This window comes from Pelmatolapia mariae, linkage group LG16_19 (assembly GCF_036321145.2).
Source record: "Pelmatolapia mariae isolate MD_Pm_ZW linkage group LG16_19, Pm_UMD_F_2, whole genome shotgun sequence".
Taxonomy (NCBI): Eukaryota; Metazoa; Chordata; class Actinopteri; order Cichliformes; family Cichlidae; genus Pelmatolapia; species Pelmatolapia mariae.
Window position 1 is genome coordinate 46,110,494 of NC_086241.1, and position 26,361 is coordinate 46,136,854.

The window sequence follows — 26,361 nt, forward strand, 5'->3', positions numbered from 1 at the left end:
CTACCTGGCCTTATGCTAAAAAAAAAGTAATCCCCCTTGTAGTTAAATCATGAATTAACTATGATTAGCTTTTTTCTTCTTTTCTTTTTTTTTAAGCAGAGTTCACTAGCCACACAAAGGCCTGATTACTTCCAGACCCATTTAATCAAGAAATCACTCAAATTGAACCTGTGGGGAAAAAACATAGATAGTAGGTAAAGGATTGCAAAAAGCAACACTTAATGCCATACTCCAAGAGCGCAACAACGAAAGATCCAGGGCGTTACAAAAGATGCCACAACATCTAAAGTACTGCAGGCCTCACTTGTCTTAGGTATGGTCAGTGTTCATGATACAACAATAAGAAGGAGACTAAGCAAAAATTGTATCTTTGGGTGAGTTCCAGGGCAAAAATCACTGCTGATTTTAACACAAATACAAAGGCTCGTCTCGCAGTTGCCAAAATAAACATCTTGATGATCCCCAAGACTTTTGGGAAAATATTCCTTGGACTGACCAGACAAAAGTTGAAATTTCTGTTATGTCTGTCTTAAAACCAACCACATCATATCAGCAGTCAAATATAGTGGTAGTAGTGGGATAGTGTGGACTTACTTTGCTGGTTCAGCACCTGGACAACTTACTGTAATTGTTACAACCATGAATTCTGCTCTCTACCACAAAATCCTGAAGGAGAATGTCCGGCCAACGGTTTGTACCATGAAGCACAAGCACAAGCTGTGTTATGCAGCAGGACAGTGATCCAAAACACACCAGCAAGTCCACATCTGATTGGCTCAAAATACAAAATTAATGTTTTGAAATGGTTTTGGAGTGGCCTTGTTAAAGTCCGGACTTAAATCATGTTGGGGTGATTTGGCATGACCACAAACAGGCTGTTCATGCTCAAACCTTCCAAAGTGGCTAAAATAAAACAATTCTGCAAAGAAAAATGGGTCAAAATTCCTCCCTGTTGATGTGAAAGACTCATTGCCAATCATCACAAATACTTTGTGCCAGCATGAACCGCAATAATCAGTTACTATTATTTTTTTTTTCCACATTGGTTCATGTATGTTTGGATAGGTTTTTTTTCCCTCCATTAATAAATTAAACCATTTAAAAATTGTATTTTGAATTTACTCAGGTTATCTTTGTCTGATATTAAAATTTGTTTCATTGGAAACATGCAATTGTAAAAAAAATGGTTAAAAACTGATAAATCAGGAAGAGGGCAAGTCTTCATGGTGCTGTAAGTACCAAACACTACCAGCTTATTTTTATGTACTGTAGGTTTTCATTTATATGCTCTTACTGATAACCAAAAATAGGCCTGTAAGGTAGCTGTGCACATTGATGTTTAAGTAGAATACACATGTCTTTACACCTGTGCTACACGGGTTTGGTGAGAACACGAATTATCCTCTGGGGAGAAAGGGCTCTGGCTCACAAAGTGACGCATTTGCCCTAACTGTGTGTAACAGTTCTTATGCAAAACAGACCCATTGGCCATACCACACATAGGGATGTTGTACTTGCAGACTTATGTAAATGACTGACCTTTCAAAGAACATTTACATCACGGTAAGAATTCTTATTTTTTTTATTATTATTATTCAGTAGTTTCTGTCAGATTAATAAAATTAAAATCAAATTAAATGTTTTTTTCCTAGTCCCTATTTTTTTTCCTTATTAAAAATCCTAGTTTTAATAAGCATTGTTACATTTGTTACAATGATAAGTTCACAGGGATGAAAAGAGACTTTGAACAGGACTTTCAGTTCAGTTGCTCATTAAAATGTTTAATTTAAAAATGTTTCTTTTTCTGTTTTATGTTATGTGCATTCATTCTGTTACCTGCCATACATTTGTATATAGTGAAAAAGCAATAGTGTAAGCTTAAAAATCAATACATGTGGGATTAGCACAACTAAACAGTTTACCTCAATTCGGGTGGATATGTGAACGATGACATCCAATGAAGTCAATCGTATTTAACATGCCGTATCCCATGTGATTTTTGATCGTCCTTATTTGTTCCACTGTGACTTTAGCTTGAGTCTAGGGTGGGTTTTGATTATCGATTAAAATCGATTCTAGCTTGGGTAACGTGATATCGATTCATTAAAATCCTTAATCGATTTTTTTTATATAAATTTATTTTGTCCGAAACGCCAGAATCTCAGGTTAAACCTCACAAAATTTCAACAACCACCAAACAGCTAAAACAGTAAATGAGAGCAGGTACACGGATTCTGCACAAAGACGTAAACACAAAGCGTGGACCCGCCGACGCATCAGAATCAGTCAGATGTCGCCTTTCTCACACGACGGCACGGACACGGTCGGGGCTGAAAGCCGACAGCTCACTGATTCTGATGTTTCGGCGGGTCCGCGCTTTGTGTTTACGTCCTTTTTGCGCTGATTCTGAAGCTGCAGGTTTTATCTCTCTCCAAACAATATTGACTGAACCAGCAGCAAAAGAAGATCCAAACTACGCTTCACATAAACATCGTCATGAATTCCCTCTTCCTTTTGCTGTTTTGTTTCCAGAGCTCGCTCTCTCTGTCAGTGTACTTCAGGAACAGTTTCCCATCTAAAAATCTGTTTTCTGCATTATTCGCTTGCTTGTTACGCACAAGTCTACCGTTGTTTACAGCGCTGTCGGCCGCTGTTTTTTCCTTTTACTTACTTCGAAAAAGAAAACATAATTTCTGCTGTTCAATAGGCTACTGACCAAATTTAAACTTTTTAAAATTATGCAAAATTATAAAACGCTCAGCTGTGTCTCTAATAAAACCTCTGTAACTTTGCTCTGCTTCACTTCAGCAGCATCAGGTAATGTTCATATGTTGATTAATGGTTTTCTTTTGTTTTTGATCTACTGCAGAATATTTTTATAAAATCCCAGGCCAGGAAAATCGCCTTCATGTTTTTCTGTGTTTTATCCTCAGCTACTTTGACACAAAGGCATCTGCTGTGATGCTTACTGTCACGGGTTGCCCTTGAGGATCCACACGCAGGACTCCTGAGTTGCGAGTTAACAATAAAAGTTTATTTACAGTTTACATTTTTGATAAAGTCTCGCAAGTGTCAGCTTTCTTTTTATAGATATAAAAATATGGAAATGTACTGATGCATGATCTGAATTATAATATTTCTGACTGTCTGAGGCAAAATTTCCCTGAATCGAATCAAATTGAATCGAATCGTGGATCGAATCGATTTGGGACCTTGTGAATCGGAATCGAATCGATTCTAGAAATCAGTGACGATACCCAGCCCTACTTGAGTCCTATGAGCAAGAAGTTGTCCTGTCTCTTGGAGGCTGTCCTTAACCGAGGCAGCAGCCTCATCGAAATCAATGTATGTTTAGTTATTTTTGGTTGGTTGGGTTTTTTTTGTAAGTAGTAGGATTTTATCTTGCAAGTTCAGCTGTATGCAACTTGTGAGGACAATCTCATGAGTGAAAACAACTCTCATAAAAAGAAAGGAATGAGCTTGGTTGATTGCCTTTTGAATTGAAATGTGCAAGCACGTCTATCCACAGTTCAGTATCTACAGCTGAACAGGGATCTGAAAGGTCACATACTCTTAGCAGGAGCTTGTTTTCTGGACAAAGATGACTGGGCTGCTGAATGAAGAGGTGTGAACACAAATCTAGTCCCAGGCTCTGTCTTTTTATCTAGCCACAAGCCCCTAGTTTTTGTTCTTCAGTTGTTTTATCACAATTGCTTTCTTCTTCTGACTCCCATCATCGTCACATCTGTTCCATCATTTTTCTTTCACACCAAGGCGAAATTAATTGTGAGTCAAATGTGATCAGGGTAGCAACTGAGATTTTTAACTATAGAAGAAAATGCTAAAACACAGTGCAGCTACTTATTGAAAACATGCAAAGACAGAGATGGGCATGACATGCATCCATTTCTTTCATAAAGCCCAACTATTAATGAAGTAAAAACTTTAAGGGATACAGTTTATACAAATGAAGAGAATAATTTGCAAATCCGTGTGGTGATTTTTTTTTTAAATGTATTTTCATTATTTTTGTAACTACCTCAGTACATTTGCATGTGATCAGATATGTTAAAAAATCGTAATCTGCATTCAGCTTTGCAAGCTGATATTGGTAAATGAAAACACAAATAGAAGTAAGTAAGTAAAAGTAAGTAAAACTTTATTTATATAGCACCTTTCAAGATAAAAATCACAAAGTGCTTCACAGAAGCTAAAACCTAAAAATAAAAATCAACCAAAAGCAAGTTTAAAAAGATGAGTTTTTAGCTGTTTTTTAAAAGCGACCACTGAGTCCACAGATCTCAGGCTCAAAGGGAGAGAGTTCCACAATCTGGGGGCCACAGTTACAAAAGCTTTGTCGCCTTTTGTTTTCAGCCTCGTGTGTTGGACAGCCAGCAAGCCCTGGTCACATGACCTCAGGGACCTGCTGGGAATGTATGGATGTAAAAGTTCACTTATATATGTTGGTGCTTGTCCATGCAGAGCCCTGAAAGTCAAGGTCAAAACCTTAAACTGGATTCTGAATTTAACGGGGAGCCAGTGCAGCTGAATCAGCAGGGGTGTGACATGGGAAAACTTGGAGGACTTGGTCAGAAGCTTTGCAGCAGCGTTCTGAACAACTTGCAGATGCTCCAAAGAGGCTTTACATAAACAAGTAAACAAAGAATTGCAATAATCCAGACGAGATGAAACAAATGCATGAATGACAATTTCTAATTCGGAGCGCGATACAATGAGACTCAGCTTAGCAATGTTTCTCAAGTGATAAAAACAGGAGCGAACCAGAGATTTTACATGGGCATCCAAAGTCAGAGCTGAGTCAATACTAACACCAAGGCTCCTGATAGACGGTTTTGCAAATGTAGCAAGTGGACCCAAGTTTTCCATAACACTAGGTACAAATTTTTTAGGAGCACAAACAAGAACTTCAGTCTTCTCCTCATTTAGTTGAAGAAAGTTTCCAGCCATCCAACATCTAATGGAGTCTATATATAAATAGATATATAAATATGAACATTCATTGATGTCTGAATAGTATTTTGCTTCAAAACATGGAAAATATATACAAATTATTAGTTAGAACTCAGCTTGACCTTTAGAAGGCTGTCTTTACATATGTTTTGTTTTGTTTTTTTGTTGCAACAGTCAGGTTCAGAATGACCAGGATACCTTTTCCTTACCTGGCTTTACTTACGCTAGCATCAGCTAGCATTTTTCATTTATTTGTACCTCTTTCCAGTAGCAGAGCACTTTATTTTCAGGTGTTTTAGTAAGAGAAGATCCTGTAATTACAGTTAGGGGGAACCTGAAAAGTTGTACTTAATTTATTATGAAAATAATATTTCACATTGGGGGGAAAAGTTAAATTGTATTGTTGTTTCTATATGCTGTTAATTATATGTCTTGGAAGGAAAACTGGAACTGGCAAAAAGCAGTATTAGCGTGTTTATGCTACAGAAATGAAAGAAAGAGATTTATAAATGTGGGTTCTGGTGGGTAAATACAGGCATCCCCCATAGATACTAGTGTATCTGTATAGCTGTAGCTGATTTTAATATACTTTATTGTTAGTGAAAAACTGAGGAAATCAAATATAGCAGAAAGCTTTAATACTGGCTTGTTTATCAAAATGATCACACAGCAAAAATGCATGATGGTTTTGTTGCATCACTGTTCCACTGCTGGTTTAATAACACCAGCCACTGTGAGTGAACATGCATACGTCAGTGTGAAGCAATATCTCACATTCATAATGAAACTAGTTTGGGAATTTTAAGCTCTGTGAAAGTGTAGGGACAAATGGCTGACAAGATGGCTTGTTGCGTGTTATTGTTAAGAGAACTGTGCTGAGGAGGTGTGTCCTGATGTTGGGTTTGCCTTGCAGCATGATGCCCTGCCATACGCCGCTGACTGGTGGGCCTGGTGTAAAGCAGTAAAGAAGAAGGCACTAGGACCCAGACAAGTGAGTGAGTAGGCAGGCAGAGTGGGGCTGAGTCACTGCATGTGTCTGAGAGGCAGTCAGAAACAGAGCAGAGCAAGGGAGCAGAGGTGATCTCACACTCATCAGCACAGGATAACACAACCATGATGGGTTGACTTGGGGGGAGGGGGGGCGGTTGGAGAGAGGAAGTGTGCATTCGCCACCACTTGCTCAGCTATGGAGACCAACAAAGTTCTTCATTTTGTGCCTTCGGGTAAGTGGATCAAAGCTCCGAAAGCTGCTTCTCAGCTGTGCACGACACATCGTTCACTGGGAGAACCTTGGGGTTCCCTACCTAGTGAAACCTGAGAACCCCTTGTGCAAAACATGTGCAGCCCACTTCCACCTCTGCTCTGAGGGATGGCAGATGTTTTTGTGCATGTGCTCTACTGTACATACTTGTTTTCGTGTTTGCCCTTTCTTTGTACTTAGGAATGTGGCAATGTTCCACTTGTGACAGAAATCCAATTTTTATTTTCTTCTGAGGGGAGGAGGGGTTTTGGAAGACCGATCGCAGATGTTGTTTTTTTTTGTTGCCTTTTTGTATTGGTATGCATTTGTGGGGGGGTTTCTGTCTTGTACTTGTTTATGTCTGGTATGCGGCACAAGAGGTTCCTGTGTCGTATATTATCAGTTAAGGAACTGAGCCTTGAGAAACAATCGCATTGCAAACCCACCCATAGAAAGCCAGTGTACCTGTCGAGCATGTACAGAAGGCATGCAGAGGAAACCTGGGATCACAATGCACTTTCTCAGTGTTGCACTGGTGGGGCTCATGAATGTAAGACTGTGTGCATTTGCATTCATGTGTGCGTGTGTGCATGGATCCATGTGTAGTGCCTGCATGTGTTTTTCTTTCTCTTTTTTGCGTCTTTTGAAACGCGTGTTTATGTGTGTGAGATAAAGAATGACAGATTAGTGTTGGTGACAGCCACAGGAGAGCAGCGAGTTCTCTCCTCACTGAAAGTCCTCTGAGAGTCCATAGCCCATTTGGAGGTGTGATGCGGCTGCCGCTTCACTTTCATTTTGTCTGGGAAGACGGAGCAGGATGCTGGCTGTGTGTGTGTGTGTGTGTGTGTGTGTGTGTGTGTGTGTGTGTGTGTGTGTGTTAGAGAGAGAGAGAGAGAATAGGATGTTTTGAGGATAATACAAGTGGGGGAATCTGTGTGTTAGTGTGTGTATATCAGTGTGTTTTTGTTTGTAGTCTACAGTATTTTGTAAGAATGCATTTATATAGCTGTGTTGGGGTTTTGGGGGGGGGTGCGCTCATTTTTGTTTTTTTCACACTTCAGATGTGTTTTGTGTCTACATATGTGTTTGTGCGTACACGAGTGAACATCATGCTTTTTGCACAGTAACTACATCCCTGAGTATGTGCTGGGGTGTGATGGACACTGCTGTGGCTTGTCCTCTAAAGAATAATTTGCATCCATTTGCCTGGGAGCTGATTAGAGGCGGAGAGGGCAGATTTGATTCTTACAGCAAAACAATTTGGTGGTGTGAACATAAAGGTATTCAAAAGATTTCTTACTAGGGAGAGGAAGAGGTTTTTAAAAATTGCGGGTATTAATAGGAGAAATGTCTGGTATAGTAATGGCTTATGTGAAATTACTTTTGCGTTTGTGTGTTGTGTAATGTAACCTTGGCTTTAACAGCAGATTTTAATAAAACAAAACCCCTCTAAACATAACTGTACATTTATAAAAAATTTGGTAGCATTATTGATCTCTGTCGGGAATCAAAAATGCTGTCAAAAAGGTACATGTTCAGAAATGTGACAGCAGATATTTAGCTCCACCGGTGACTCAACAATTACCTTTCCAGAGGATTTTTCTTTCTTGCTTTCCACACTCACTTTACTGCCCTCTGTATTTTTGAATAAAGCAGAGCAAGCTGTTCCATGCAGCAAAACTCAGCATACTTAACAGGAACATGGAGTCCAAAATAATGTTCGTCTGAAGCTGACTGCAGACCTTTATATTGCTTTTGTCTTATATGAGCATTAACAAAGCTCTATTGCTGCGTAGTTTGGGGTAAGCACCCAGATTGTGTCATTATCAGTGGCAAACTGCTGACAGTTGAAAAAAACGGTTATATAAAAGAGTTCAGAAATTTCTTTTTACTTTATGGAGTAGTAAATTACCACAGAACGTCCACATGTAATTGCACAGTGTGAACATATTGCAGTGGGTTTCAATACTGAGGCATAGTTTAACCTCACTGATTTTTGTTCCCTGTTCATCACACGCTAGCAAATTCCTGCAGCTTGTAGGAGTGCAGTCTAACAGCATGCAGAATGGTGCAATGATGACGGATATGACGGTGAGGATTTAAATTGAAATGTATTATAGTTTTTTATTTTTTAATTTGTGCAGGAATACTTTGATTTACACAAAAAGAACAGCAGTTAAAAAGTATTTTTATTAAAAGGTATTCTGTAGACTTTTTTCAGTTAATAATTTGGTCCGTGACCAATACAGTGGTTGAGACAACCCAACATGCTACTCTTCAAGCAAAAGCAATATGCATGCAGTATGCAAGTTCCATTGAAAATCATCCTCTTTGTTTCTTATGTGACTTTTGGAATACTAAATAAATGTTTTTGTTAGTAAATTACAAGCATCATTTCAGCCAGCGGAAGCTTAAAATATGTTGGCGTATTTTAGAACAGAAGCTCAGCATATTTGCATTATGATAAATTAAGTACACCATTAATATGTGACTTGTTTTGAATGAATAAAAACGTTGCAGTTGATTTGCAAAACAAATTATAAGACCTGTAAGTCCAGCCTTCACAGGGAAATGCTCATGTCTGCTGTGTTTTTAAACAGTTCATTTTAACACAAATAACCGTGACTTAAAACTCAACCTCGAGTCATGCTGGTAGGGTGTCGATCTTCAGGTGGGACAGAGTCAGATAATCAGTGTTGCATCCGTGACCTGCAGTGCCAGAAGATATCAGCATGGAGGACACACAGTGGATGTGTGAATTAGTAGTTCGACCATGTGGAAGTGGAGGTGTGTGGGGAAGAAGATGGATGACGTGTTCCTGTGTGCATGCGTGCGTGTTTGTGCTGTAGATGTGACAGTGATCTCTGATCAGTATTCACCGCTGGCAACAGATCTCAGAAGCTCCAGCCTCTGAGCACAGCCATCTGGGCAGAGGAGAAACACACATTGACACACACATACAAATTATTATACAGTACCACACATACAAATACTAATACGCACAAGCACTGAAATGTCACAAAAACACGTCCTTGCAAGACACGACAAGACAGCCACACATGCAGCGCTGTCACACATAGGCATCGTTTGAAAATTCACGCACGCTCGGTGTATTTGCACACACTAAAGTACACTCGCATACCAGTTATGTCAGATAATGTTCACGCACTCCACATAATTATATACACAATTCATCTTATCTACATGCATCTACATACATTTGTTAGTTTATACACACACACACACACACACACACACACACACACACACACACACACACACACACACGTATATACGCTCCTTTTACGTGCATGTTAAATTCCATAAAATATGCATGCACGTTTGCAGAACTGTACAATGGGTAGGTGTGCATTTTTGGGGGAAGAAGATGATATTTTTTATTTATACTAAAATATATACATCACTGTTGGTCAGCTGTCTTCAGGTGTTGTATTCTAATATCTATTGTCATTTCTTAATCTTTGTCCTTGACAAATTACCTTACACTCTTTGTAATTTCAAAGACTAATAAAAGCTAAATATTAAAAACAAAAATCAAAATGAAATGGAAATAATATATAACTGGAAAATAGAAAGCTAAAAAACTCTGTTTGCCATTAAAAGTAGTATTAAGAAAGCTAAGAGAACTTCACTGCTGACATTTACTATACTTAGATTGAGATTAGAAAATGCTATAATGGATATTTTTGCAGTTTGGAAACAATCAGGGAAAAATTAATGACTTTAAAATCTGTATTGCAGATTTTATATTTTCTTGCAATTTTAATCTGTGTGGCTTTTGTGAGATTTTTATTTTTTCTTTTATTCTTTACTTTTTAACAAAGCTTGCTATTTTCAGACCAACATTACAAAATGAGATGTGGTACCAGGTGTGGCCTAGCACCTTACTGCGTTTTCAAATTAATCAGGTGCACCTCACACCTCTTGGCCATTACATTTTCTACAGCATAATGGGTTTTAAATTAAATACTAAATACCCATTTAAACTAGATCTTGTGGTTTAAAAAAGGCAAAAAAGAAAAGTTGAAACAAAAAAGAATTTAGTGGTATCCTCCAACAAGACCAATGGTCTAGCTTGCAATAATTTTTTAACAGTGAGGCAACACTGATGATGTAATTTTACCTTGACTTGCCTTTGCGGAAGTGTTTAACAGCAACCGACCAAATTCTTCTTTTGTTGTTGTTGTTTTTTTTCTTTTAATTAATTTTGTTGTACTGTATGTAGCAAAACCCTCTGACAGCCTTCTTTGAATTTGGTCCTTTAAGGTCAGGACTAAGCTAAGTTATAGGGTGTATATTTTCAAATGTGGACTTAAGGTCTAAGGAGCAGAACATATTGATACTTTAACACAAGCTCTGTTGCATTCCTTTTAACATCTAAATTAAATTACTCACTTAAGTGATGTCGTTAGCCAAACATCAGTTCACTAAATTGGGTTACGAGACCTGAAAAGGACAAATAAAACACTCAAGTACTCGTATATATCTTAAAAGCGTCGAGCCAAACAGTAGTGAATAAAGCAACCTTACTATGCTTGTTAACAAAATCTAGTCTATTAGTCCAGCCCTCACCTCCACAAATCAAAATATAAGCAGTCAGATATGATAAGATATGGTCATTCACTATAATTTTTCAAATATATATAAATAAATATATCAAATATAAAGAATCTGAGTCAAATTGAGATTTTTGACTGATGCTTTGAAGCTTTGAATTTCGTTGTGTTGTGTTTTTTATAGTAGGCGCAACATGCTACATGAACTAAATCTAGTCTGCTAGCTTGTAAATTCCACATTAGGGAGGACCTTAATGTGGAATTTACAAGCTATTTAGGCAGCTGTGTCTATTAGCTTCATTAGCACTGTACAAAAAAAGCCCTGTAGTCCCAACATGGTATTTTTCATGTTACGATTGCAGACCTTTTAATTTCACATGTCCTCACTGCTTTATAGCAGCCCAGATGTGGAAGTATGAAAAAGATCTCTTAAGAGTTTTTTTCAATGTTCAGATAAAAATGGGTGTAAATACTAGTGTGCTGCATATCAAGTGAAGCTGAATCTACTTATACCATTTGTAGATATTTTTAACCCTGATTATAAAGACGGGAAGTCTCGCAGGCGTTGGCAATTATGGGGAAGTCTCATTTTATTCTCAAAAATGGATGTAAAGCCCTTGTTCCTCTACTCAAGTATTCTTTGTTTTTAGTAGCAGATTGCATGTTTGGATTCATGATGATGTTTAAGTGGCTTTCAGAGAGTGAAAGTCAAAGATGATATTAACAGCTCTTTAGTGCAGATTTGATCCACTTTTAACACAGAGTGCATGACTTAATCTCATTCAAAACACAATAGATGCTTTTAACTCAGAAAAAAAGCCAGTTGTCAGCTGCCATCATCTCCCACATGTTTGTATAGAGCTGTTTCTTTTTTTTAATTTCGAAAATAGAAAAAACAGAACTGGCAGTCTCCTCCCATCTTTGGTGTTGGTGCTGACAATCTTCAGACTGTACACACATACACGGAAAACAGAGGATTAGTCCACATGTCATAACACAGACAATTTAGCAGTTTTCAGACTAACAGATAATCGATATCTTGTCCCAAGTGCTGGTCTTTGTTTAGAGTCGGGCAAGAATGCAGATACACGCTAGCAAAATGCAACAACATTCTGGCCAAAGCTTTTTTTCATTTTTCATTTCCCTGCATGTAGTCAAAGCTCACTAAAACATGATTAGTTAACACTACTCATACTGTTACAACTAATAATAGTATGAGTAATAACAGTATGACTTCTGGTAGCTTCTGGAACAAACCCTTCTGGTACCGCTGCCTGCACATTCTGCATATGCAGAGATATTTTCAGGTTATAAACACAGGAAGCAGTACTGAGCATGGCCGAGGCATTTATTTCAGTTCCCATTTATTATCACTTTTGTATATTCAACCAAGACGGCACAGGCTTCGCAGCACAGAACAGCTTGTACTGTGCAGGGTATTTTCTCCTTTGCAGTGAATTTAATTTAAAACCAGCAAACAAAACAGAACCAACTTGTAGAAATGCTGCTATACTGCGCCTCCCCTCCTCTTGATATGTACGCCCCTTCTCCAACAAAGACATCTTGGAATAATTACTAAAGATACCCATGTTGATGAATTCCTGAACATTGATTGTAAACCTTCCCTTTTGATGTGAGTGAGCAAAAACATCAGCATGCTAAAAAGTAGCATTATATACGCAAAGCTGTATTGTAGGCTTGCAAGGAAGCTAGATTGAATGTTTATTTTCACTATATTATAATTTGAATGATACCTATACATGTGCACACACACAAGCGAATGTCCTGTCATGTATGACCCACACAGCTGAGACAGGATGTATAGAGAACTGCAGAAATAGGTTGCATCACAATAAGTACTGCAGATAGTTTCCTCCTTCCTGCTCACGCTGAGGTTAGTTGTGCCATGCTGCTGTTTGCATACAGCTGTTAAATGCAGAGATTACACTTGGAATTCTTTTGCACACTTCCTTCACCCCTGTGTCTAATGTCCTTTTTGTCCTTGCAACAGTATAAGTCACAAAGGCTGGGTGCTGCAGCACCAAAATTGCGTCGTTATTTTTGCACATATAGTATCTATAGCGGGATCTGCCTAAGCTGTAAATAAACTTGGACTGTTACTTAATGGCAAGCACTTTTTCAGAGACGTATAGAAGCATAACAAGAAAATGAGAAGAGCAAAAGGTCTCACAGCATTGCAATGAAGAAAGCTAAAGAAATAAAACGTACAGAGGACTACACAAACCCAATCTACATTGAGTGTCAGATGGAGGATTAAATGAGATGGCTAGAAATGAGTAATGGCATAAAAAATATTGAGGAGAACAATGCGGATCCAAGGTTGCATAATTTAAATTCTGTCAATGTGTTGCAGGATGCAATTGAGCTAAGCAAAGAGACAGCTAGTGAGCAGAGCAGGGCAGGCCACTGACACTGCTCAGGTTAGTGGTTTGATTCTCACCGGGGCCAGCCGAGGGGGGGGGGGAGGTGAACTGACAGCTTTAAAGGCTTATTTAATTAAAACAGCCATTCAATTTTACACTTTACCCACTAAAATGCCAAGTGTAGGTAAAATAGGTAAAATATCTAAAATATAATATTATTTCACACAATACTGTGTAAACATGACGAGACTTGATGTAAGTAAACTGAAAGAATGTTACATATATAATGTAATGGACTTTTTCTCTTTTGCTGCTTCACGTTGATTAAGTCTGAAACTGTCAGAGTAGTTCCGTGGGGGAACACCACAAATGAAAGGCAATGAGATATGATGTCGGATAGTGGGCAGGCTTGAGCAGCCTACATGGCTGTGTGGAGAACAGCAGACTTGAAAGGGAGATGGTGGCCTGGCTTTAATCGAGCCAGAGGAAGAAGGGAATGTGCAAGCAATTAGCAGGAATCCCCGAGCACTGGCCCTTTTTTTTTTTTTTTCTCATTCCCCCCTTCTATGAAAATCGAGGCAGCCAATTTCTGCAGCGAGTGGTTGGCTGGTGTGTGTGTGTTTGTTTATATATTGGAACTACATCCTCAGTCACTAACTTTCTCATTCACTGCCTGGCTTCCTATAAACACACACAGGGTGTCTGTGCTGCAGCACCTGAGCTTAATCCTATACCAGGAAATCAGGTGAAAATGCAGAGAAGAAAGAAAAGGAGAGAGAAAATGTGAAAATGGAAAATGAGATGTAGCAACAAATGGTGGATGGACAGAAAGAGGAAACGAGGTGAAATAATGATGAAATGGTGGAGAGGTTTAGGCTGTAGATTCTTCCTGTGCCTAACCTCAGTCACGATGTCTTGTTCTGCCACGCCGCAGAGTATGTGAACCCACACCAGCCAGCTCACTGTAACCATCAATCCCTCTCTGGTGAAAGGACCAGAGGATTACTACACAGCTTTTCGGTCCACAGACCTTACACCAAGAGTTAAATATTCAATTCAAGTGTGTGTGTGTGTGTGTGTGTGTGTGTGTGTGTGTGAGAAAACTCAATTACTACTACTAATTATTCAAAATAAATTTAATTGAGTTTTCATTTGCAAAATTGTATTTTGTTGTTGCTAGCTTCGTCAGGTTAATTTCTTTATTTCTAAACACAGGAAATGTTTCTTGAACATTTTGTTTTGCTGCAAATTAGCCTGAAGTAACTCTGCTTTCAACATATTCTTTTGCTAAATTTACATGTGAACAAATGGTACTCAAGGCGAGTCACTTATACACACACATACACAAAATGAAAACACCTGTAGATTCCCCGAAGCAAAAAGACAATTTATAGATCTTAATTTATTAATGTGAAAAGGTGCTGGAACAGATACATATAAAGACACACGCACATCAAGAGCATATGGCTGAGTGCACCCACGCACACTGCTGTCCAGCATCAGCACAGCCACAGTCCACCTGCTTGCCAGACAGCTTGGCCGTAGCGAGCCTCGCAGTCAAGGGTCTGTTATGACATCATCAACGTCAGACAAGAGCCTGAGGACACAGCTGTCTGCAGCAGAGCCAGCATGTCTTCTCCTTAACCAAATCATCATATTTTTAATGTTTATAATATTTAGAAAAGTATAACTTGATGTGAAGAAATCTGGATCTAGAGCTGCAAGAAGATACAGAAAGAAGTCTTCAAACTTAAATGTGATAGTTGTGATTTTTTTTTTTCGATCACTTGTCAGTGTAGCAACTAAAATGCCTTTGAATTTATTTATTTATTTTTTTAGAGTAGGAGCATGACTTAGTGAAACACAACAGAGAGAGCTTGATGGAAACATGAAGACCATTATATCCTTCAGTTTGAATAACGATTTCTACCAATCTCTTTCAAGGAAACCAAAAGAAAAGAGATATTTTTTTTCTTCTGATGTGACTCATTGTATTTCAAGGTCCATTGGACAAAAACATCAAATAATGTGATTTATCCAGGATACCGCCTGGACAGCTGTGCAGTAGAAGCTTGCCGAATCAGTACTGGTAAACATGTACGTAATTATGAAATCTCCTCCATAATATATATGTGGTGAAATGATTAGACATTCAGTCTAAATATTCAGTCTAAATATTGACTTAGATCCTTACATTTTTGTGTTGTATTACTGGTAATAAGTTTAATATAACACAGAAAACCTTAAAGTATAGAAGCTCCAACTATTTATCCCCCACCGGGATAAATATTCAGATTTTGAAAATTCATTGAAAATTGCAACCTTACATATACAGTAAATGCGTTCCCTCTGGAAAGATTTTATTGACTCGGTTTGTGGCTCCTGTGTGGGGAAAACTGCATGAAGGCTTTTGTTGACGGGTGAAGCTGACAGCTGAGTGGAATATTGCACTCACAGTGTGAGTGTGTGAATCTGGTGAGAGACCAGAAAGGACCTGTCCTGATGGAGCTGGGATTGAACTTGACTGTGACCTTGTAAAGTTGCGATGAGTTTAATTATCAAGCCAAATCATGTTTCTTCACATATTACGTCACGCAAATGACATTTGGTTTGAAACTCCTCTATGCCTTGTAGTTGTCTTAAATGGCTCTGCGTTTACTGCAGCCGCTTATACTCCTTGTAGAATGCTGCTGTGGCTTCTCACATTACTAATATAGCCACTGAAACTGCAGTTTTGCTGTCAAAGAGCACCAATTGAAATAGAATGATGGTGTTTGAATGAGCACACTAGTGCTGTACTCTTAGGCTCTCTGCCATATGCAAAGTTAGCTGGACTGACTGCTTTCAGCCCTTTTTTTCAATGGGGTCATCTATAGTCTATATAAGAAACATATGGGAGCTGTAGAAGAGTAGATTGAGAAAGTTCATAAGTGAAATTTCAAAGAATGTCATGAAACTGTTCCCTGTGTTACGAAAATAAAAGTCTACCTGACAACTAAGGGCTCATATTGAAATGAACTTCACCTTAATGAAATAAAGAGATACATCAAAGTTTATGCTTCCAGTATGGTTTAAAAATGCAAAATGCATCATTGTGCTTTCTTACCTGCATGCCACCACTTCACTTGGAAAGCAAAATGCCAGCATATACAGGAAATTATCATTTACAATGTGTATGTAAAAAGTCTGCTGGCTTAAGTTTTTTAAATTTGTTGAAAATGTAAAAAAAGAGAGGCAAAATGTTGGCATGTTGTTTAAAATGTGTATATGATCAAGCTTGTTTGCCCGGAGCAGAGCGTCGGGAGGAATTCCCTCTCTGCCTGGGCTCTCTCAGCGACCACAGATCCAGAGGACGGGTGCCAGAAGAGCCTGTGGGCACAATTAGCCAACAAAAGGCCCGGCCTCCTCTCCTGTGCTGGCCCAGGCCTCGTAGATTCCCATATTAACGCAGCAGGAGCTCCTTTTAATCTCTTGCCCTCTTCACTTAAGACTTTCAGCCTCACCTCTCCTGTAAATTCCAGGGTTGTCCCTCCTGGGGGTTCTGGCATTTGTTTTGCATGTACCTGCAGCACACAGCTGTACAATATATCAACCTACATGTAGAGGAATGTTAGCTCAGTTTATATGGACAAAAGGGTTGCCTCAGTTTATAGACACATAAAGGGTCGTATAAGTTGACTTCCTCTTGTCTTGAAGCATTTTGAATTCACATCAAGACAGGAATAAAGGCAGCATCTGTACCAGATTAGAATAACGAGTGATCCTTACCTATAAAGTCATGCACAACTGTGCGGAGAATGCATCAGTCCCTTGCAGTTCATTAAATACCTGTAGCCAACATATGGAGGCATCTTAAGATGTGTTGGTATCTCCTTCCTTTTAGTGGTGCACTGCCTACCTTCTCCCTGCTAGAGAAATAATCTATTTCTGACACTGAGTAGCCAGCCTGTTACCCCTCAGTATGTCACTATTGTGCACATGTAAATGTAATGAAGTATGAGTGAACTAAAACAGTTGGGGCATGAATTGAGTGAGTATAAATGGAACAAAGTAAATGTGAAGTGGTAATGATGTTATGTAAAATTGCAGACTTGAACTTATCTCTCATGAAATGTTAATTCAACTTTTCAAGCTTTGGGGATTGCTTCATATTAGTATTTGTGTCCTGCTGCTGGTGCTTCTTTTAAAAGGGGATTAATGGTAATGGGCATTATTTAAGCTCCACCCGACTTCACCCGCTGATACTTTTCTTACTAACAATATATTCATCCTGCTTTAGCTTTTTTTAGATTGTGTCACACTTCAGTAGGATGGCACTTGTGACTTGGGTTAAAGGGGAAAAAAAAGAAAAAAAATTACACAAACCTGTTCCCTCAGGGTTTTTTTCTTCTTTTGCTTTGGTTTGCACACCAACCACCCAGGAAATTGTAAACCTATAGCATATAGTTGCAATATTTTTCTTGCCCAATTGTTTTTGAGCAAAGAGCATTTGCAGCTCTTCTTGGAGAATTCTCAGTAGGCTTTGTTTACTGAAACAAGCTTTGTTCTCTCTGTGAGTTTGTCATGCCTGGTAGGGAAGAGCTGGGTTTCCCGCAGTTTTCAGCTGTAATGGTGCTCTGTGACTTGATAAGAGAAGTGGTAGATCTTACTAACTGTGTGCACATGCATATAGCCACAGGGGTTCATCTTAGAACATGGAAATTACAAAGTCATCTCGTAAATTTACCTTAAGAAATGTTTTGTCCTCGAAAGGATGGTGGGAAGTTACGTTCCTTTCACTTTTTTTTTTCTCTTTAAAAACCAGATCAAAAAAGAGAATTCAAAGAAGTAGTAAAGGTCGGCTGGTGTTTTGATTTAAAACCCGCAGGGATATTTGTTGTTCTGGTGATAAAAATCATAAGAGGATCGCAAGTAAATTTTTTCCCTGCTGAAACCCCCTCTGTCTGTCTTTGTCAGACAGCTGTTACTTACTCTGTCAGTCGTCCTCAATCTGATGCTAACCCACAATCGCAAAGGCAACAAGCAGCTGCCTGCCATCTTTTTTTCTTCCTTTTTTTTTAGATAGCTAGTATCAGTCCAAGGTCTCGGTTTATCAGAAAGAGAGAGCTTGTCATTTGACATATAAGACGTTATATCGAGTGTCAAGCAGAGCAGATGTTGCCTTGCTTGTGGGTTTGTGACATGTAAACTCAGCTGACTGACAGATATTTCCCTCATGTATATGCTGGGCAATGATGAAAGCACTGACTCTAAACAAGACACTCGCATACACAAACAAATGCACATGCAGCAGATCAATGAAAGTGATGAGGCGTATGTGTGATACTGTGCTAACCAGATCTGACTTCCTGCTTGCAAGTCGACAGCTTCCTGATTTCTGAAGAACGTTATCAGGCATATTTTTTTTTGTTTCTCTTCCTGTGAGAGTGGTTTTGAAAGTCACTTCTGTTTAAGCACTGTTTGTATATATTTAATGCACACTACCACTAATTATAAATGTGGCCATACTGAAAATAGTATTTAAAACGGCAATTTGGGCTTGTGGAAATTAGGTCTGTTTCTGTGCATTTTTGTGTTTTGGTAACAGTTTTGATGCTTTGATGAAAAGATAAATTTGCAAAACAAAAACATGCATTCATATTATGTTCCGGATCTCTATATACACTGTGCAGAGGGGCAATAGTATTCAAATCATCTCACCTTAATATGTATCATGTTGATGTGTATAGACTAAATAAAAATATGCATGAAGTCTCAGTAAATGGAGACGTAATATGTATTCATACATAGCACCAGCAATTTTAATAACATAAGCTGACATTTTGAGTTTAAGTAAAAAAATAAAAAATAAAAACACCCCATGCACTAGTATTCAGCCCCCAACCTCAGCACTCCTGAAGCACCTTTTTACCTCCATAGACCTTGATTGACCTCTAATGAGCGTTTTTTGGTAAGACAAGCTTCAGACGTCTCTCTTGTGAAGTCTTTGCCTTTTGTTCCCTTCCAAAAGCTTCCATCTTATTGAAGTTGATGGCTTCCGTGCTGCAAATGCTCTCCTTAAATCCCACCAAAGATGTTCTTTGGGATTGAAATCTGGAGCCTAAGAAGGCTGCTCCAGGCTATTCTTATGCCAGACAAACCAGTGATCCATGTGGCCAAACAGTTCCAGTTTTGTTTTGTCACTCTGCAAAACTGTCTCCTATCACTCTGCAAGCATTTCAGAATTTCTTCTGATATATCACCGCCGACCCTTGTTTTGCTTCTCGGTCAGGAGTGGGATGTATTAAGTAACCCACGAATGCCTTATTTGTTAACTGATCTTAGTGTGCTGAGCACCGATGCATTTGTTTCAGACTTATCAAGGTTATCAGTTAGACATGTTTTTCTACATTGTCCTCACAAATCTACACTTGTTCAGAACAGTTCTTGCTGCTTTGCAGTAGGTTGGGATTTTATCTGCTGTGGTATTTTCTAGGAAAGTCTTTGGCGTCTTGTTATACTCTCTGCCTTTTTGGTGAAATGGAACTGTCTTTACTCTTTTCACTCTCGACTACAAAACAAACAGCACTTTTTCACCAGCTACATGCTTAATTTTATCTTGACATACCTTCTCATCATATAGAGTAGTTTTATTATTCATTTTCATAAGTAATGTAATTTTTGGATAGAAGGAATATTTTCATGTTAATATCAACATTTGATATTCAAAGCTCAAAGTTAAGACACATCTGCTATAATTGTTGTTCTAGAGCTTATATTTTGTCAGTGACTGGCACTCAGTACCATAGAACTACAAACCACCAAATACACATACAGACACCTCCATTTTTTTCTTCGTGCCTGTATAATACTAGCCAGGTCTGTGTTGCTTTTTTAAATGAACATAATAAATCTTTGTGTGACGAAGTTTCTTTTAGGTTGGCCCTCCTTTTAAGGAGGAGATGGGGTGCATATGTACATAAACTATGATCATTATAGTAAGAAGTTGTATAATAACATACATATACATACATAACTAATACATATAATAATTTACTATGTATTGTTGTTCTGTAGTGGTATACAGTTTGACAGCTGAATTCAGTTCAGTTTCATTCATTTTGCACCACATCAAAACAACCTGTGTTTTATACTTCAGGGTAAAGTCCCCAACAATCAGGCCGCCCCCTATGAGCAACCACTTAGTGACAGTGGGAAGGACTACTCCTTTTTGACAGGAAGAAACCTCTGGCACAACCAGCCATCTGCCGCCACCAGTTTGGGGGGAGGGAGCCTGTTTAGGTTTCAGATCAGCCTCAGTCTCTAAAATATCTCTAAATATATTTAGCATTTTTATTTTTAAGACATCACACGCTAGACCTTTCATGATTATGAAACTAATGTTGTTTATGAAAGTGCAAAATGAGGAAGTCATACATGGAATCGGGCAGTGAATGAACCTGCCTATTGTGCTGCATCTTTTCATCTTTTTTCAGTGACCTTTACTTATCGGTCTGAGTTGACACAAATTAAATATATCACTTTCATGTTCTTTGACAATAAAATAACCTTTATGACTACTAATAAACCTGTCCCTAAAGGACCACTGGCTCTAAATCAGTTGCATCTGACAGCACATATGTGTGTCTTCAGCTGATGATAACAAATAATTCAAATTTATAGATTAGTTACAGATGGCCTTAGTGCTACTAATTTCAACTATAATATATTACAGGGTTTTCTGCCATTGATCATATTATTGGAGTTAAAGATATACAGAAGCCAGACACTGCATGAAAATATAAATCAACAAAAAAGGCTATGCAAATCATTTTACCCCTATATCTAACTGAATAATTCCCTTTTTTAAAAATTCACATAAAAAAGAGACATCATTCTTTCTGTTTTTCAAAAGTAAAGATGAGTGGGTGCTGGAGAAATATGCAACAATTTAAAATTGCAAAGAAATAATTTTGTCATCTGCTTTACACAATATTGTTAAGAGTGCAGGAATTGGGATAACTTTCTGTATGTAAGAAAACAGTATTGAATATCCATGATCTTTAGGGCCTCAGACAGTACTAAAACACTTCTGTATGTAATCACTGCATGGGCTCAGAGAGACTTTTAAAAACTCGTAGAAACAAATTTGTTGGTGCATCCATGCATGCACGGTAAAGCACTACTACAATGCATAGACAGTGTTGGGGAGTAACGGAATATATGTACCGGCGTTACTTATTTAAAATACAAAATATGAGTAACTGTATTCCGTCACAGTTACCGTTTAAAAAGGTGGTATTTAGAATACAGTTACTTTGTTGAAATGAAGGGATTACACGGTGGCCTTTTCCTGTTTAATATGTTAGGCTATGCCCTCTCTATTTTTGGTAATTCCACACTGGAAGAAAACACGCATTAAGAAACTCTAATGCCTGCCGCTAGCAAAGTTGACCCAGACAACAAAGTAAAGCTAGTTTTCGGCTACGAGCCCGACACGGAACCCGATGTACTAGCCAGAGGCCCCTTTACTACGGTTCGGAGCCGCGGACCTGTTTTATATACGCGCAGAATAGTTTTCTGTATGAGATCGGTGCAAAAAGTGCAGCCTTACCTAATGTCCACCCTACTGTTACTCATTTTATATTAAGATTTAAAAATCTAGTTGGTATTGGTATGGTGAGTACCTTCAGTAATAGTAAAAAATCACACAGCAATAGTACATTCATGTAGTTGTAAAAAGCATGATAATATAATAATATATAACAGAATACGTTACAAAATACATTTTGGGGCATGTATTCTGTAAAGATTTAAACATTTTTCTGGTGTCATATTCAAAATGATCACATATCTGTCATCTTATTTCTCAGCTTTAGTTGTCTTTAACTGAAAATAGTCAAACATGAAAGTGTTTAAATTATTTTCTTATTATTGAGGTTTCATTTTTCTTCACATTTTACACAAGATTTCAGCTGTCTGGGGAAACAGGGTTATATTTGGATACAAAGCCCTCTATTTGATCATGAAGGGAAGTTTAGTGTCTCACAACAGAGAAATCTTCTCGGTGTATTTTCATTGATCTAGCAAAGCCGGCAACATGGATAACGTGCATTCCCTCCAATCCTTCTAAATCTCTTTCTGCATCTGTCAGTGCCAAACAGCTCAATACAAGCAGAGCACATGAATCTTCATGATGCTGCTCCTGATCACAACACTCAGAGTAAGACACAGTTCAGAGAAGCACAGCATCCACAGGAGGCTGGCATGATGTGACACATAAATAAAAGAGCAGTCAACAGAGCAACCCTCCAGGATACAGAAATAAAAAGATTTGGCTTTGTTCAGTAATTTTCTAAACATCTCTGTCTGTGCTGATATGCATTTCATGAAACGTTTTTGCATTTCACCCACTTTCTAATTGATGCGGTGTCATGATATGATGGTTTTGTATCGTCACCCAGACATCAAGAAATGTGGCACTTTATGTTTCCGTCAACAGCTTTTCCTGTTGAAATATTTTTAAATAATAATGAATTTTAAAGTTTTATGGAAATTTTCTGAATCATGACCTCATGACTTGTATGTAAAAGTGGCCTGGTCTAAATACTGGGGCATCAAATACAGCTATTTTGTCAGACCCACTGTCATCTGCAAATTACACACAATGTGTTCTTTGATATCTGAGCCTGATCTGCCAGAGATAGATAGCAGTCACTCTCATATGTCCCTGGCATCACATTTAAAGGCGCTGTTTAAGAGCAAGTTCTCGATGTACGGGATTACCTCTTGGTTTGAGTTTGAGATAAACCCATTAAGAGATCTTTTTCTAAACGTAGCCAAGTACTTTAAAACAAAGTTGGGAAAAAAAACAAAAAAATGCGAGAAACAAATCTAGGACTGAATGCCAAGGGAAACCATGAGAAACACTAAGCTTCCAAGTAGGATGTATATCAGTCACCCTTTCACCCTTCTAACCTCTAGGTATTATACATTGCTGTAGCTGGTCTTTAGTACACTGATGTCATTGTGCATAATTTAGAGATACAGTGATATCGGATGAATTTTCCCATTTTTATTTGACACCTATGACTTGTACTTACTCAGTTATGAGACTAACGTCACGTTTATATAAAAAGGTTTGTTGTTTTATGGCTAAAAGAAGGTTAATGAAGCCATAATGATAGTTACATTATCATTATCATCACTATCTTCATTATAGCTAGGAGAGAGACACATGTGCGAAGACAAGTAAAAGAAAAATGATTTGGATCGGAGCAGATTATGACGCAGGAATACTAGCACCACCTCAGGCTGCTGAGCTGTGAGCATGACTGTGTTTACAGGGTTTATTTTGCTGCACATGTAAAATGACTAAACAGTAGAAAAAAATAACAGATGTCACAGTTAAGTTGAAACAAAGCTGGCTATGCAAAAATGTAAAAGCTACATATTTCAGTGCATCCATAATGTTCGTCGTCTGCTATTCAAGATATGTTTGATGCAATAGCTGCAGATAAACGGGCTGCATGGGGATGATGCATATGTGTGTGTTGTGTACAAAGATGAGAAAAATAACGTTTGCATGACTGCCATAACAATCCAACACATACCCTGGAGTAACAGAGGATAGTTCAGTAGCAGGATGTTGGTGAATTATGCCGCATACTTTTTTTTTTTTTTAGCACAAAAACTCAGATGACAGAACTGATTTTTTTTCCCCTAATGCTTGAGGATAAAGAGTTAGAAGGAAAGCCTGGAGAATATATACCACTAGGGTGTTTAGTTTTACAAACTTGCTTCTGCTGACTTCTTTTATGCATCAGAATGAAACACAACCAAAAATGTTCTGATAAGCAGACTTGTCACAACCGATTTTTCTTTTTTTTTTCTTGTGCAGTGACAGTTATCATAAGAAATCACAAAATATCTTACATTAGTAACCGATAGGTTTTAGTCATGCAGATTTTCTAAGGTAGTACAGGGAGCTAATTATTTTTTGTATTTTTTTGTTATGAAAAGTTATGGAAAATGTGTAAATATCTTCTTAAAAAGACATTTTATGTGTATTAGCTCTATCATACAACCAGCTGCATGGCATAAATTTTGAAGCAGTATACAAGTGCAAGAGTAGCTTAGCGTAACACAAATACTGGAAAGCTATCGTTGTGGCTCTGTCCGCATGTAAACAAGAATCTATATGCCTGCCAACACTTGAAAAGCAAATAACGATTATTAGAAAAGCAAAACATAAAAAAGGGCAAGCTGTAATTGTATGTGCTAGCGACCAGTTTATACACTTGATATTTTTTCTGTCAGACATTCACAATATAAAAAGATTTCCTTAACATTCGTTCTGTGTAATTGCTTACTTGCTTTTACGCTTTGCTTAGATCAGCTCGTTGTTGTGTTTCTACACATATTTTGCCAACAGGGAAGTTGCAGAGTGCCTTCGGGTGGATAAATTATGCAGTTTCGACACTCATAACATGGCTGAAGGGTGATTCTCCGGCGTCTTTTTTACTTTAAAATTTTCATTTATCTGCCTTCATGAATGCCAAGACCAGTATGACTATTGAAAATACAGACCCACTAGTTAATCTGTCAGCTATACTGTGTTGGTGACTATTTCTTAGTAGGTGAAGCAAGAGTCCAGATAGTCAGACACATGCTTTAAATGAAATAATTGAGAGTAGAAGCTTTATCTGGTAAACCTGAGCCATGATTTCCAACCATTTACAGTACTGTGCAAAAGTTTTAGACAGCTGTGAAAAAATGCTGTAAACAAAGAATGCTTTCAGAATTATAAATGATTGTTTATTGGCCCCAAATACATTCTGCAGCAGGACAACGACCCCAAACATACAGCCAAAGTCATTAAGAACTATCTTCAGTGTAAAGAAGAACAAGAAGTACTAGAAGTGATGATATGGCCCCCACACATCATCGAGTGTGTCTGGGATTAATGAAGAGACAGAAGGATCTGAGGAAGCCTACATTCGCAGACGATCTGTGGTTGATTCCCCAAGATGTTTGGAACAACCCACCAACCGAGTTCCTTCAAAACTGTGTACAAGTGTACCTAGAAGAAGGCAAAGGGTGGTCACACCAAATATTGATTTGATTCAGATTTCTCTTTTGTTCATTTGCTGCATTTTGTTGATTGAAAATAAAGGATTAACACTTCCATTTTCGAAAGCATTCTTTGTTTACAGCATTTTTTCTCTCCTGCTTAAAACCTTTGCACAGTACTGTAGCTTCACTGCAATACTTTAAAGGTATAAAAATGTATCAGTGGTCTTTTGTATGTTTTCAACGGGTAAAGGTTGGTTTAGAAACTATTTGAAATCATGAAAAAAATCAACACAGCATTAACCATATCAGTCAAAGTGCAGGAGGTGAAATCTTAAGAAGATTGAATGTATGCTTGTGTAGCAGACTGAGGCAGGAACCTGTATGGATTAAAAAAAGTTGATTGTTTTGAGGATAAATGAATCCCTGGGTCTTTAACTCTGAAATTGTTTTGCTTTGTGTGTCCTATCCCAAGAGTGAAAGAGCATTTTGTGTAATTAAAGTTGCATGCTGTATTTGTATGCTAGATGTTGTCACATCAAAGAATCCTTTCCAGAAGAGAAAGCTGTTGTAAGTCTTTACTTCCCTCTTCCATGACAGTCGCCATGTTAAAAGAGGCACTTGGTTCTTTTATAATGATTTTTTTTGTCTGTGTGAAAGTGGTTGTGTATGTGCTTGTACACAACTGTGAGTATTTGTGCAATTTCTTTCCCAGTGTGTGTCCCTTTGTCCAGGATGCTGTGATTTTTAGCAGTCAAATCAGAAAACTACCTGCGCGACGTGCCGTTGATCTGTGGTTATGGGATGAGTATGTAAACATGTTTGCTTAATGCTCAATAAGAGCCTCACTGAAGTCTGGTAGCATGGCAGGGCCCTTCCTTCACAATGTCTCAATAACCTTCAAAGTATCCCTGCTCCATATCTCACTCTTTTTTTCTGCGCAATCCACATGCTGCACACATCCACAGGGCCGCGTGACAAACACTCTGAAATGTTGTACTCTAAATTCCCTCAGTGCATTTGTAGTGGAGCTCTTCACCAGATTAAGTTTAATTCCAAAATGAGATATCCACCATTTTAAAAAATGCTGCACACCACCAATGCAAAATGAGTGCTGGCCTGGAAGCAAAACTCAATG

At 38.1% G+C, this 26,361-nt stretch overlaps 1 protein-coding gene across 4 annotated transcripts in view; it reads left to right on the forward strand.

The window, feature by feature from the left end:
• Positions 1-26,361, forward strand: part of slc4a11 (solute carrier family 4 member 11) — a 103,955-nt gene that overhangs the window by 24,656 nt on the left and 52,938 nt on the right. For 2 of the 4 annotated variants that reach the window (XM_063498169.1, XM_063498170.1), the window contains exon 1: positions 6,036-6,194. The exons of the other annotated variants lie outside the window; for them this stretch is intronic. In XM_063498169.1, coding sequence (XP_063354239.1) covers positions 6,158-6,194 — 37 coding nt within the window. In that variant the 5' untranslated portion in view covers positions 6,036-6,157. Of the gene's footprint in view, positions 1-6,035; positions 6,195-26,361 lie in introns of those variants that run through there. 4 annotated transcript variants of the gene reach the window in all.